General features: G+C 36.7%; 1 protein-coding gene across 1 annotated transcript in view; it reads right to left on the minus strand.

Moving 5' to 3' along the window:
• COL24A1 (collagen type XXIV alpha 1 chain) overlaps positions 1–12,910 on the minus strand; it is a 295,110-nt gene that overhangs the window by 272,207 nt on the left and 9,993 nt on the right. The window contains exon 4 of the mRNA XM_090268285.1: positions 11,298–11,351. Coding sequence (XP_090124411.1) covers positions 11,298–11,351 — 54 coding nt within the window. The remainder of the gene's footprint in view (positions 1–11,297; positions 11,352–12,910) is intronic.

A 12,910-nucleotide genomic window follows, 5' to 3' on the forward strand; every position in this document is an offset into this window, starting at 1 on the left:
ATCTCGGCTATTGTAAATAGAACTGCTATAAACAAAGGGGTGCATTCTCAACTAACGATCAATAATTTTCCATTCCTAGAGAGTTTTAAATATTATTTTAACTCTATGGAAAATAGGAAAATAATCATGTCTTCTTTAACATATTCAGGGATGCTTTCTTTTACTGTATTTTTCCCATTACCATTTATTCCCTTTGTAGGCTCTTCCACCTCCACCCATGACCCTCCCCACAACAATCACCTAGCACTCAAACTGACTGATGAAAGAAAGAGAACCAAAAAAAAGGTCCTTCATGTTCAACATTGTCTTTTCATTTTACAAATGAGAAATGAGTCTTCATTGGCAAAAAGCCCTATATTTTAGAGTTGAAGGAGATTTTTAAAGAAAAGATTGATTTCCAGGCTGGCCTCTTCCCTTCATAGCCATCGTCACTTCTACCACTAAGGCTATAATTTTAGATATTGGTTACAAGATTATGGGAGATGAGAAATGGTTTTAGTGGTATCTCAAAATTTAAAAACTCAACTCCTCATTAGAGAAAAAAGATAATATACTTAGAATTTATAAGAGATATTAAGAACTTATCTAGTAAATCAAATTTTATAGATAAAGAAGTGCTGAGTTTCAGAAAGGGTAATTGAATTAGTTAAGATTGCTTAGAAAATTATTGGCAAAGCAGATAAGTTTTCTTTCTTATATCACAATGTCTAGTAAATAAATAGATTACTTACTGAGTTTAACATATTTTAAGCTTTTATTATAACACTTATCCAAATGATTTACTATTTACAAAGAATTTAAATAGCTTAAAAAATGATAGCCCTTGAGAAATCTGACTATAGTAAAACCCTTTGTAGTCAATGCTCTTACTTATTACCCTCTCATGTTAAAAATTCTTATTCTTAGATTCTATCTGAGTTTTCAATTATGTATCAACTTTCTTAATAATATTATAATTCAGCTTTCTTAATATCTTCCACTAATTTGATAATTCAACCTCCATTTAAAAAATTAAAAGAGTAGAAAATTTATTAAGCAATAAAAATTATATTTAAAGAGAGGTTTCTCTTATTCATAAGCTTTATACATCAGGGCAAGATATTTATAGAGCTATAAATGAAATCTCTTTTATTCCCAAATATGCTTGAGTTAATTGATGAATTTGTGTTCTAATACCAAAATTGCAAGTCAGCATAAAGTCAGGTTTGAACCTGGTCAGCTGTGGGTTCATACTAGTATATAATGCATGAAGCAGAGATTATTGAACATGCCAACTTTACCTGAAATGTCAAAGAAGTAGGGCATACTTCTCTGCATTGAAGGAGAATACTCCAAAATTAATTACTTTTCCCCTCATTTTCTTTTAATTCCTGACACATTTTTGGTCACACTTGATTGGCTTTTCAAATCTTCCTTGGAAATAAATATACTGTGTTTAAATTAATTATTCATAATTGACTTTGACCTTCAGTACTGACTTCTACTTACTACTACATGACTTTTGTTAAAAAGGGCAATATATTCTTTTGAGTGTGCGTAAAAGAAAGTTACTTACACTTTATAATTCAAGGAATTCCCAAGTTCCACCTATCCCACTGATGTGCTACAGAGTCTAAAATCCTATTAGAGTAACTTTTTTAAAAACTGTTATTGGATCATGAGAGGGCCTTCTGTCTAGGGAGAAAAACTCCCTAAGGTACTAGACCTATTAACATGTTAGAACAAATTTATCAGATTAGAGTCTACCCAATATAATGGAAAGAACAGTGGGATTTGGAGTGGAAAGACTGAAGAGGTCATTCAATCTCTCTGAAATTGAGATTACTGCTCTGTAAAATGGGAATAATAATACTTACTAGATTAGCTTGCAAGATTTAGGATCAAATTCTCTATAGATTATAAAGATGTTAGAAGTTTGTATTAAAAATAAAAGTAAAGGCATCATTAAAATAAATTTTACAATTGTTGCCATCTTGAAAAGCAGACAACTCTTGAATGAATATTGATGAAGCTGCAAAATTTCAGTGAAAAAAAGTTGGAACTAGAAATTTCAGAGTATGAATGAGCTAAATTGTGAGAGTACCATAAAGAAAACACTAAATAACATGATCTTGAGGTAGCACCACCTGAATATCATTAACTTTAATATTACTAATAACTACATAAGCTCCATAATCTCAATTTTAAGTATTATACTTTCTTATCACACTTCCTATCTTTTTAGCTTACTCTCTGTAAGCCCCCACAACTTTAACAATTATTTGACCAACTGGAACTGCTAATACGTGATGCCACCATATTTTCACTGTCTCATCCCCCACATGGCCTCACTTTCAGTCTTTAGCCAGCCTAAATACCAGGGTCACATATATAAATACCCTTTTATACACATAAACAACACAATTGCCTCTTTCTCCCTGGGTCTTGGAAGCTTACATGGCAATTCTTAAGTCTCAACTCTCCATCTATTTTGTCCCTGTCCCTAGCAGCTGAATGTGACTAAAAGAAAACAACCAGGCTGATGAATCTCATCTTAAATTCATGACTTCTGACATTGATTAGTTTTTTCTAGTGTGTCCAATAATTATCTTAGTCAATTCACTTTCCCACTTTCATAGATGACTATTTCATAACTCCTCTCTTTTCACTCTCAGCTAGTGCTCTTGCTTTCACCTTTTGTAAGCTCTTACAGCCAAACCCACTACCTCACTTAAATCTGTCCCACAAGACTCTGCCTTCATAACCAAGCCCACAATTCTCTTATCAGGGCATCATTGGTACACTGTCTTCCTTGCATTATTTTAATTTTTACTTCCCTCCAGGAAAATTGCCATCACCAAGCAAACATCCTATAATTTATTCCTTTCAAAACAAAACAAAACAGAACAAAACAAAACAGCTTTCCAAAGTCCAACAACCATGGAATTAAAGAAATCACATTTATTCAGACAGGTAGGAGAGGCAGAGACATGGAGATGCGGAAGGGGCAGTCCCACATCCACATGTGGTGGATAAAAATAAGGAGGGATAAGTCAGAAGCGAGGGATCCTAGCCTCACACAAGACCACCCAGCTCAGGGTTTCAGTGCCAGGGATATAAGTCACCATAACTTCTGGCTCTAAAAACCAGTGAGGGTTGGGGTAGTGGGAGAAAATGCAGGATTCTCAGGTGTCTCCTATTAAAGGGCCCTCAACAGGCCTAGGAATTAAAGAGACTCACTCCCTCCAGGCTCCAACACTGGGGCAGCAGCTTGAAGGGCACAGGTGGCATAAGGAAAGAGATAGAAGTGTCTGGCATCAGGGCAAGTGCTTGAGGACAGCTTCCTCCTGGACAAAACTTCAGAGGCCAAGCAGTGGCCACTGTCCCTTTTCTGAGTCCTCCCCCATATAGAGCCACAGAGTTGTGGCACCATATCTGAGACTCCATTCACTTGGTTCACATAGATTGTTCTGCCCCATCCAACTTATGGGTGTGCTTTTCTACAATAGTTCACACTATTAAGACAGGGACTCAAAGCAGCTCTACCCAACACATGGAAACAAACACAGGGAGGCCACCAAAATAAGGAGACAAAGAAATATGGCACAAATAAAAGAACAGAATAAACCTCCAGAAATAGAACTAAACAAAAAGGAGATAAGCAAGCTATCAGATGCAGAGTTCAAAACACTAGTTATTAGGATGCTCAAGAAACTCACTGGGTACTTCAATAGCATAAAAGGCACCCAGGGGGAGGTGTAGACAGACACGCTGCACCTCCCTCCACAACTAAGGCATACAACTACCTCAAAACTAGAAACAACCAGAAGTTCTAGAAAATTAAACTACGTGGAAGTCCAGCAAACAAAGATATAAAGAAGAAATACTCATCCAGACAGGTAGGAGGGGCGGAGCCAGGGTGGAGCAGGGGCGGAGAGGATTCAGTGTGGTGGCGGCAGTGGCCACAGCAGTGGTGGGCTGGCGGAAAACGCAGTCACATGTTTTAAAAAGTCAGGAGGCACACCTGGGGAGTGTTCCCAGCTCTTCATCAGACCTCGAAGCTCACGGTCCCAGCATCGGGGAAAATCAAGCCTCATTGCTTCTGACTGTACAGATCAGTAGGGGTTGGAATGGAGGCAGAAACTGCCGGTCTCAGTAGAGTCCACTTGTTTAAAAGGCCCCTACAGTCCTAGAACGTCCGCAGACCCACCCACTCTGGGAACGATGGCCAAGGCAGCAGCTATAGGGGTGCCAGTCTGGTGCGGAAGTGGAAGAGATGCCTGGAAAAGGGGCGAGTGCTGGGCTGGCAGCATTATTCCCTCTTGGACCCCTCCCCAACATACAGCGCCACAAAGTGGTGAAACAGGTTACCCTGTACTGACGAATCCTTAAAGCTTCATCCCTTACAACATAACAGGAGTGATAGCTCTACCTGGGGTGTGGAGGCAAACAAACACAGGAGCCTATCAGAATGAAGAGACAGAAAAGTATGATCCAAAAGGGGAAACAGATCAAGGTCCCAGTGGAAGAACTAAGCGACAAGGAGATAGCCAACCTAACAGATGAGGAGATAGACAACCTAACAGATGCATAATTCAAAACACTAGTGATAAAGATGCTCACAGGCTTGACAGATATGCTTGAGTACGGCAAACGCATAAGAGAAGTGAAGGCTATGCTAAGTGAAACGAAGGAAAATACACAGAAAACCAATGGTGAAAGGAAGGAAATCGGGCTTCAAATCAATGATTTTGAATACAAGGAAGGAAAACACAGTCAACCAGTGACAAATGAGGAAGCAAGAATTGTAAAAAATGAGAAAAACTTCCCAAGTTTTGTGAAGGAGATGGACATACAGGTCCAGGAAGCACGGAGCATCCCAGGCAAGCTGGACCCAGAGGGGACCACACCAGAACACATCATGACTGAGATGCCAAAGGTGAAAGATAAAGACAGAGTCCTGGGGGCAACAAGAGAGGGGTGGAGAGTTGCCTACAAGGGGGTGCCTATAGGACTATCAGCTGATTTCTCAGAGGACACTTTGCAGGCAGAAAGGGACTGACAAGCAGTATTCAATGTGATGAAAGGCAACCTGCAACCAGGACTACTCTATCCAGCAAAGCTATCATTTGGAATGGAAGGGCAGATGAAGTGCTTCCCAGACAAGGTGAAGCTAAAGGAGCTCATCATCACCAAGCCATTATTATATGAAATGTCAAAGGGACTTAAACTTAAGAAAAAGAAGATCAAAACTATGAACACTAAAATGACAACAAACTCACAAGTATCAACAACTGAATCTAAAAAATAAAAACAAAATGCAACTAAGCAAACCAGAATAGGAACAGAATCATAGGTATGGGGATCATTTGGAGGGTTATCAGCTGGGAGGGGGAGGGAGAGAAATGGGGATATGGTGCAGGGATTAACAAGCATAGTCGGTTGATACAAAATAGACAGGGCAAGTTAATAATAATATAGGAAAGGGTGAAGCCAAAGGACTTACATGCATGACTCATGGACATGAACTAAGGGGTGGTGGTGTTGCTGGAGAGAAGGGGGGTACTGGGCAGAGGGGAGCAAAGGGGAAAAATTGGGACTACTCTAACAACATAATCAATAAAATATACTTCAAAAAAAAATGACTAAGGCAGAAATGAAGTTTACACTAAGTGAAATAAAGAAAAATTTACAGGCAATCAACAATGGAGTCGATGAAGCTGAGAACCAAATCAATGATTTGGAACATAAGGAAGAAAAAGGATTCAACCAGAACAGCAAGAAGAAAAAAAGAATTAAAAAAAACGGGGATAGGCTAAGGAGCCTTGGGGACAACTTCAAACATACCAACGTTTGAATCACAGGGGTGCTGAAAGGAGAAGAGGAAGAGCAGGAAATTGAAAACTTATTTGAAAAAATAATGAAAGAAAACTTCTCTAATTTGGCAAAGGAAATAGACATACAAGCCCTGGGAGCACAAAGAGTCCCAAACAAGATGGACACAAAGAGACTCACACCAAGACACATCATAATTAAATTGCCAAAGATAAAGAGGGAATCTTAAAAGCAGCAAAAGAGAAGAAGAGGGTTACCTACAAAGGAGTTCCCTTAAGACTATCAGCTGATTTCTCAAAAGAAATTTTGCAGGCTAGAAGGGAATCAGAAGAAATATTCAAAGTTATGAAAAGCACTGACTACTCTATTCAGCAAAGCAAGCATTTAGAATGGAAGGGCAGATAAAGTGCTTCCCAGAGAAGGGAAATCTAAAGGAATTCATCATCACAAAGCCATTATTAGATGAAATGTTAAAGGGACTTATTTAAGAAAAAAAAGATCAAAACTATAAACAATAAAATGATAACCAACTCACAACTATTAACAACTGAATCTGAAAAATAAAAACAGAAACAAACTAAGCAAACAACCAGAAAAGGAAAAGAATCATAGATATGGAGATCGTTTGGATGGTTACCAATTGGGAGAGAAAAGGGGAAGAATGTGGAAAAATATGCAGGGATTAAGAAGTACAAATTGATAGATACAGCATAGGCAGGGAGATGTTAAGAATGGTATAGGAAGTGGAGGAGCTAAAGAACTTATATGCATGACCCATGGACATGAACTAAGTGGGGGAATTGCAGGAGGGAATGTGGGGTACTGGATGGAGGGGGCAAAGTGGGAAAAAATTGGGACAACTGTAATAGCATAATCAATAAAATATATTAAAAAATATATTAAAAAACAAAACTTAAAAAATAAAAAATACTTTCCTTGAGCCCACATCTCACTCCTCTGATGATTACATTATTCCTTTTAGAACAGAACTTCCAAAATTTTTCTGTGTTAGCAGGAGACTGCCTCTCCTTACATTCTCTCTTGGACCTATTTTACTCAAATATTTGTCCCTTCCACTCTCCTGCCTCATCAATCATTTTTTCTCAGTTCCCTTTGTTAGTTTCTCTTATTTTTCTTAATATACTAAACCCTGGAGTACCCCAAGACTCAGTCCTTGAATACTTCTCTGTCTACCTTCAACCATATGTAACCTCATCAGTTCTATAGCTTTAAACTCCATATGTACGCTGATGACTGAAATGCATATTTTTGGCTATGACTTCTCCCATGAACTCCAGATCCATAGATCCTTTTTATAGCTCCACTTGGATGTTAAATAGTCATTTCAAGTTAAATACATCCCAGAAGGAATTATTGGGAATTCTGGTTCAGATAGTGGCAGAGTAGCATGTATGTGACTCATCTTCCTGCAAATAAAAATTATAAAGTCAGAACAAGATGCATAAAATAATTATATGAATACACAGAAGAGCAATCAAAAACAGAACACACTAGAGAGGAATCGGCTCCTGAAAGAATGAAACCATACTTGGTGTAGTACATTTTATACAACTTTTCCCCTAGGGACACTTCCTGGACTACACAGAGTGGCTAGAATTCAAGCAGAAAATCAAAGATCTTTTGGCTAATGGTGTCAGAGGACAGAGTGTGAGGCTACCAGAATGACTATCAACTGAGGAAGAAATTCCTAGAAAGAAAGAAAAAAGACAGTTCTTCCAAAACCTGGATATAGACTCTCTTTAATTCTTGGCTGATCCTGACATGTGATAGATTCCAAAGAGTTCAGCAGAAAGCAACAACTGGAAGGCTAAAAGAATTGAACATAAATTTCATTTGCTGGCCACCACTTGGAAGTAGTTTGAGGTTTGAGCCACATCACTTTAGAGGGACGTGGTAAATAGCTTATAAACTTTAAAATAGCCTTATAAATGGAAGCTATTTCTATACTATCTTAAGGTATTTTCATTCATAAGAGTCATAAGATTGTTTTTATTTAACAAATAATAAATGTGGTATTCTCAGTAAAAGTTACATTTCTAATTGACTTAGCACATTAATAAGTGGCTTCTCCAAGAAAAGGGAAATATTAATTTCTTAAATATCAACCATGTACAACCATTATACTAGGTACTTTATATCATTTAATTTATGTGGTACCTTTTGGTTCTCGATTTTTGTAAAGCACATTAATCCTAATATGTTTGTAAAAAGGTTCCATAATGAGTTGCATTTCCCATTTCAGTTAAACCTTTTTATACTTGTAATTGCCTTAATTTGCTCTTTCTGTAGATTCAGGTAACCCTCTTTACAAATAGACAGATGGCTCCTTATGAAAGTGGCAAGATGACTTTTAATACAATTTTCTTAGAGGCCAATAATTTCACCTATATCATTCTTCCTAAACAATAACTGAGAAAAGAAAAATAACTGGAATTGTCTTTATACTCTAAATTCTCTTAATTTAAAAGAGATCTTTATTCTCTAAAGGAAAATAAATCCTGTAAGTTATATATCAAAATTTTTTGTCAAGGGCATGTAATCTGTTTGTTTGTTTTTTTTTACATTGTCTTGTATAAATATTCTAAGAGGATTATAAGGTATAAAGCTTGAATATTCTACTAATCCTGATTAATCCAAATGCATATTAAATATCTGGGAAAATTGGCTTTACAAAACCATACACACTGCAAGCTTTATTTGACACCTTTAAAACAGAGTGGTAACTTTTAACACCTGTCACAAATCTAATGTTCTCCACAATTATTATACATACAGATAAAACAAACCATGGTAAGTTTGGGCTCTTTTGGACATAATTACCAAACTATTAAATCAAGTATGAATTAAAAACTAATATTCAGATTTCTAAGATAAGTCTTCAAGAGGTATATGAGTTCATAAAAATATTTTACTGGTGAACAGTTACAGTCAAAATCATGCACACACTACTACTGTAAGAAATAAGAAAACTGGTGACTCCCAAACCAGTAGAAAACAATTAGCGGCAAAGGGCAAATGTAATTAGAGGGTCTCTGAGCCAGAGTTCACAGTATTAGCATAGTTACATATCAAAGGGGGCATTCTGAAACTCAGCACAAATGCTTCTGAGGACAAAGGATTTCTGAGATCAAAGGGGTGGTAGGATAGTCTTCACCAAACTCCAGGAAATGGGAAAATGTAGCTAGACAGGCCAGCAAACAAGATAGAGAAATTTCGAAGAAGAGTTGGAGACAGAGCTATAACCAGATCCCCCTCAGTTAATTATCACCCTCAGTTAATTTACTTAATCCTGTTAGATTGTAACTCTGGAGTATCCAGCATGGAAAAATGGAGAAGGAGCAGGAGGGGAAGACGGGAAGGGGGCGGGCAGGCTTTTCTTGCGTTAGGATAAAAGCAGCCAGCTCCATCTTTTCAGTGTGCACCTTGATTTGGCTTTTAGGCTGTGCCCAGAGCTGCAGATCTGTGAATAAACAACTGCCTCAGTTACTGCTCAAGTCCTGTGTCCCAGTTTTTATTGTGAGTGTTTCTCACACTACTAAATAGAATTTTGAAGAAAAAAATCTTGAGATTTAAATTTTCATCTTTCCTATCATTTTGCAAGGACACATTCATGTTAGTCAATGCTGGAAAACACAGTTTTTAAAATCTTGCGACAGTGATATAATTTTTATTTGATAAACATTCATTTTCTCAAATATTATACTTTCTCCTGAATATGTATAGACATGGTAAAAAGTCAATGAAATGAAAGGCTTTCCACTATATCTTCATCCTTTCTCACCCTATTTTCTATATTTTTTGTTTGCTTGTTTCCAGTCCATAACTCTATACTATTTGCTGATTTAAGTAAGTAAACGGTGAGGAGAACACCAGCCATGTGGAAATGGCCTCCCCATCCCCCATCTTCCTTCTGTTGTAGAGAAGAGGCTCAGTAAGGCCCCTGGCACTTCCACCCTGAGGAGAAACATGAGTTGGGCCTTCACAGCTACTTTACCCTCTGACTGGTCCAAATATCTTTACGTTCCCACATGAATCTTGAAGGACTAAGGAATCACACATTAGAAAGCAAACTTCTGGTTTCTTTAGAAGTCATCTGTGTTTCCTCTCACTATTACACATTCAGACTTGAGTTAAATGAGTCATTTTTTCTCTTTGAGGCATTTTTATTGAACTCAAGACATTGTTGGCAATGATGAGAAACTTTAGAAAATGTAGATTTCAATTATCCTAGCTATATGCTAATATTATTACTTATTAAAAATACTTACAACATGTTAGCGCCATGTTTGGTGCTTTACTCACATTAATTTAGCTTCAGTCCTTTGAGGATGTACTACGATTTCTCTCATTTCATAGAAGAGGAAAGTGAAGTTTAAAGAGGCTAAGCAAGTCATTTGCTTCCACTTATACAAACCAAGGGAGCGAAGACTTGAACCCAGATCACTTGGACTCCAAAGCCTGTGTCCTTAACCCCCAAGTTATATGGTTATAGTTACATGTTTATTTCTGAGTGTAGTCATTAAGCAGAGGGGTTATTAATGACCCTAAAAGATTCATGAAGTTACTGGCAACCAAAACTCTAATGTTTACGTAATTCCATGTATTTTATGAGATTTATTTTACATAAATATAAAATTAAGTTATCTCTCCATTCCTGTACCTCTTCTCAGGATAACCAGCCTGATATATATATATATCCCTTTTTTTCTATGCTCATGCTACTATCACACTATTATCTATCATATTACTACTATACATGTACATATGTGCATATATATATCATATTATATAGGCTTTCAGGTTAGTTGTTTTCATAAAAATTTGATCATCCTATAAATATTATCCTCACAGATCTTTTTTTACAGTGAAAATACTAGGGCGGTGTTGAGCAGGGAAATAAATAGTATTTTATTTCTTCAGTATTTATTTACACATTAAAATAACCTTGATTTAACATAAACTATTAAAATCTTAATCTGTATATTTCAAATGTTTCCATACATTGCCATTATATTTTGACAATAAAGACTTTGTAATACCAAAGCAGGCCTATACCTGACTTTACCACTAACCAGAGAAATTCAAGTATTGTGGCTTTCAGAGGAACCTAGCTCTCTGTCAAGCTAAGACAATCCTGCTAAAGAATCAAAAATCATGCTCTGGAGATAACAAAGATCCTCAGTGCCCCAAGATTGGCTTTAAAAGTTACTGACAAGAGGGGTGGGGGAGGGGGAAGAGAAGGGGGGGGTCTAGTCAAGGAACTAGTATAAATGACCCATGGAAATGGACAACAGGGTGGGGACTGACTAGGAGAGGGGGCAGATGGGCAGGGCAGGGGAAAGCAATGGGGGGGAAATGGGACAGCTGTAATAGAAAAACAATAAAAAAGAAAAAGAAAATAAAAGTTAATGACCTTCTTTAGTGTCAGGAAAACCATGCAATACTCACTAGTAATCACTCACCTTTGGACCTGGTAATCCAGGTAACCCAGGATTTCCATGTGGCCCTGGTATGCCCTGAAAATAGTGAAAAAGTCAGATAATTTTTAGAATAGATCTAGATACAAATAACAAGTAATGCTTATTACAACATTCAAATAATTTACATACTATAAATTCATTAAAATGAATATTACCTTTTTTTTTTTTTACACAGTTCTTTATATTTTAGTCTTAAAAAGAGAGAGCCTAAGTGTCCTTTAAATCTTTGGCTTCAAAACATTTCCTGCAGGTGTTTAGCTCTCTTGTGTACCCTTCCTACTTCCAGCCATATTGCTTGGTATTACTTCTAAAAGCCCTTAGAATAAGAAGCCTAAAATGAACACATATCAATTGATGTACTTGCTCTCCTCGCAACACGTGTTAATTCTTTCTGCACTTAGGTTTTTCCTTATGCTCATTCTGAGCTTTCACCTCCCTTCTAAATCCCACTTATACCAGCAGGAAGTGATTTCTCTTTCCTACTAACTTTCATAGAAAGTGCTACATGTAAAATTCATTTGCAATTAATTATATGTTGCCTTGAGATATTTCTTATATGATTGTAACCTGTTACATAAATATTTTATTGCTATTTTAACTACCTTGTGACATGTGCTATTTAGTTATAGGGTTATGAATTCTTGGAGAAGAGACAGCTTTTAATATTATCAGTGTAGTACTTAGAACATACTAGGCATTCAATGAATCTTTGACAATTTGAATTTAATAATTGCTTTTAATTACAGAGTACCTACTATGTGAACATAACTAGTCCTTATAACAACCCTGCAAGGAGGTTATTTTAACTCCTCATTACAAATGAGGAAACAGAAGCTCCCATAATCAGCAAGTAGATGAACTAAGATTCACCTCCAGAAAGCCTTCCAGGTCTCTACGCCCCCTTTACTCATTTGGGTTTGGTATCCACCTCTGTGCTCTTCAGCCATACTTTTACTTTCACACAAAATATATAGTTAAAACTTAACTATCTGTCTTTTCAATCCTGAATTAATAGAGCATTGTGTTTCAGAGAGAGACATGTCAGCAATGCAAATATTGACGTTATACCTAGTAAGATTAACACTAAAGAAAAAAAGATTAGATTTTATAGCATACGCCATTTGTAAGCTGTAAAAAATAAATTTCAGTATAGTAGGTGGAAAAAGCTGTGGGGAATAACAACTTACTTGTAGATATAAGAGCAATGATAGAAACAATTATTTCACAAAGCTTGGTAGTGCGAAAGTGAGCCAGGACAATAACTTTAGGAAAAATTACCAACAATGAAAGTTTAGGATTTTTAACAACAAGGATAATTTGTTGGTTGTTGCCAAGTGAAATAAAATCTAGAGAGAGAAGAAATGTAAAATTGCAAGTTCTAAGTTAAATCACTGAGATAAAATTAGGAACACAAATGTCATTTTTAGCCTTAAAAAGAGAAATATTGTGCCTTCCTTAAAGGAAGGAGGATTGGACAAGTAAATAGAAAAAAACGATGGAAATTAGGGGAGGAAAGTGCTGTCTCATGAGAATAGATGGAAGTTCAGAAACTGAAGCTCATGCTATGAAAGAGCAGCATGAGCAGCAGAGAGAAA

Source organism: Furipterus horrens, unplaced genomic scaffold (assembly GCF_987537825.1).
Source record: "Furipterus horrens unplaced genomic scaffold, mFurHor1.1.pri manual_scaffold_3, whole genome shotgun sequence".
NCBI classification, from domain to species: domain Eukaryota; kingdom Metazoa; phylum Chordata; class Mammalia; order Chiroptera; family Furipteridae; genus Furipterus; species Furipterus horrens.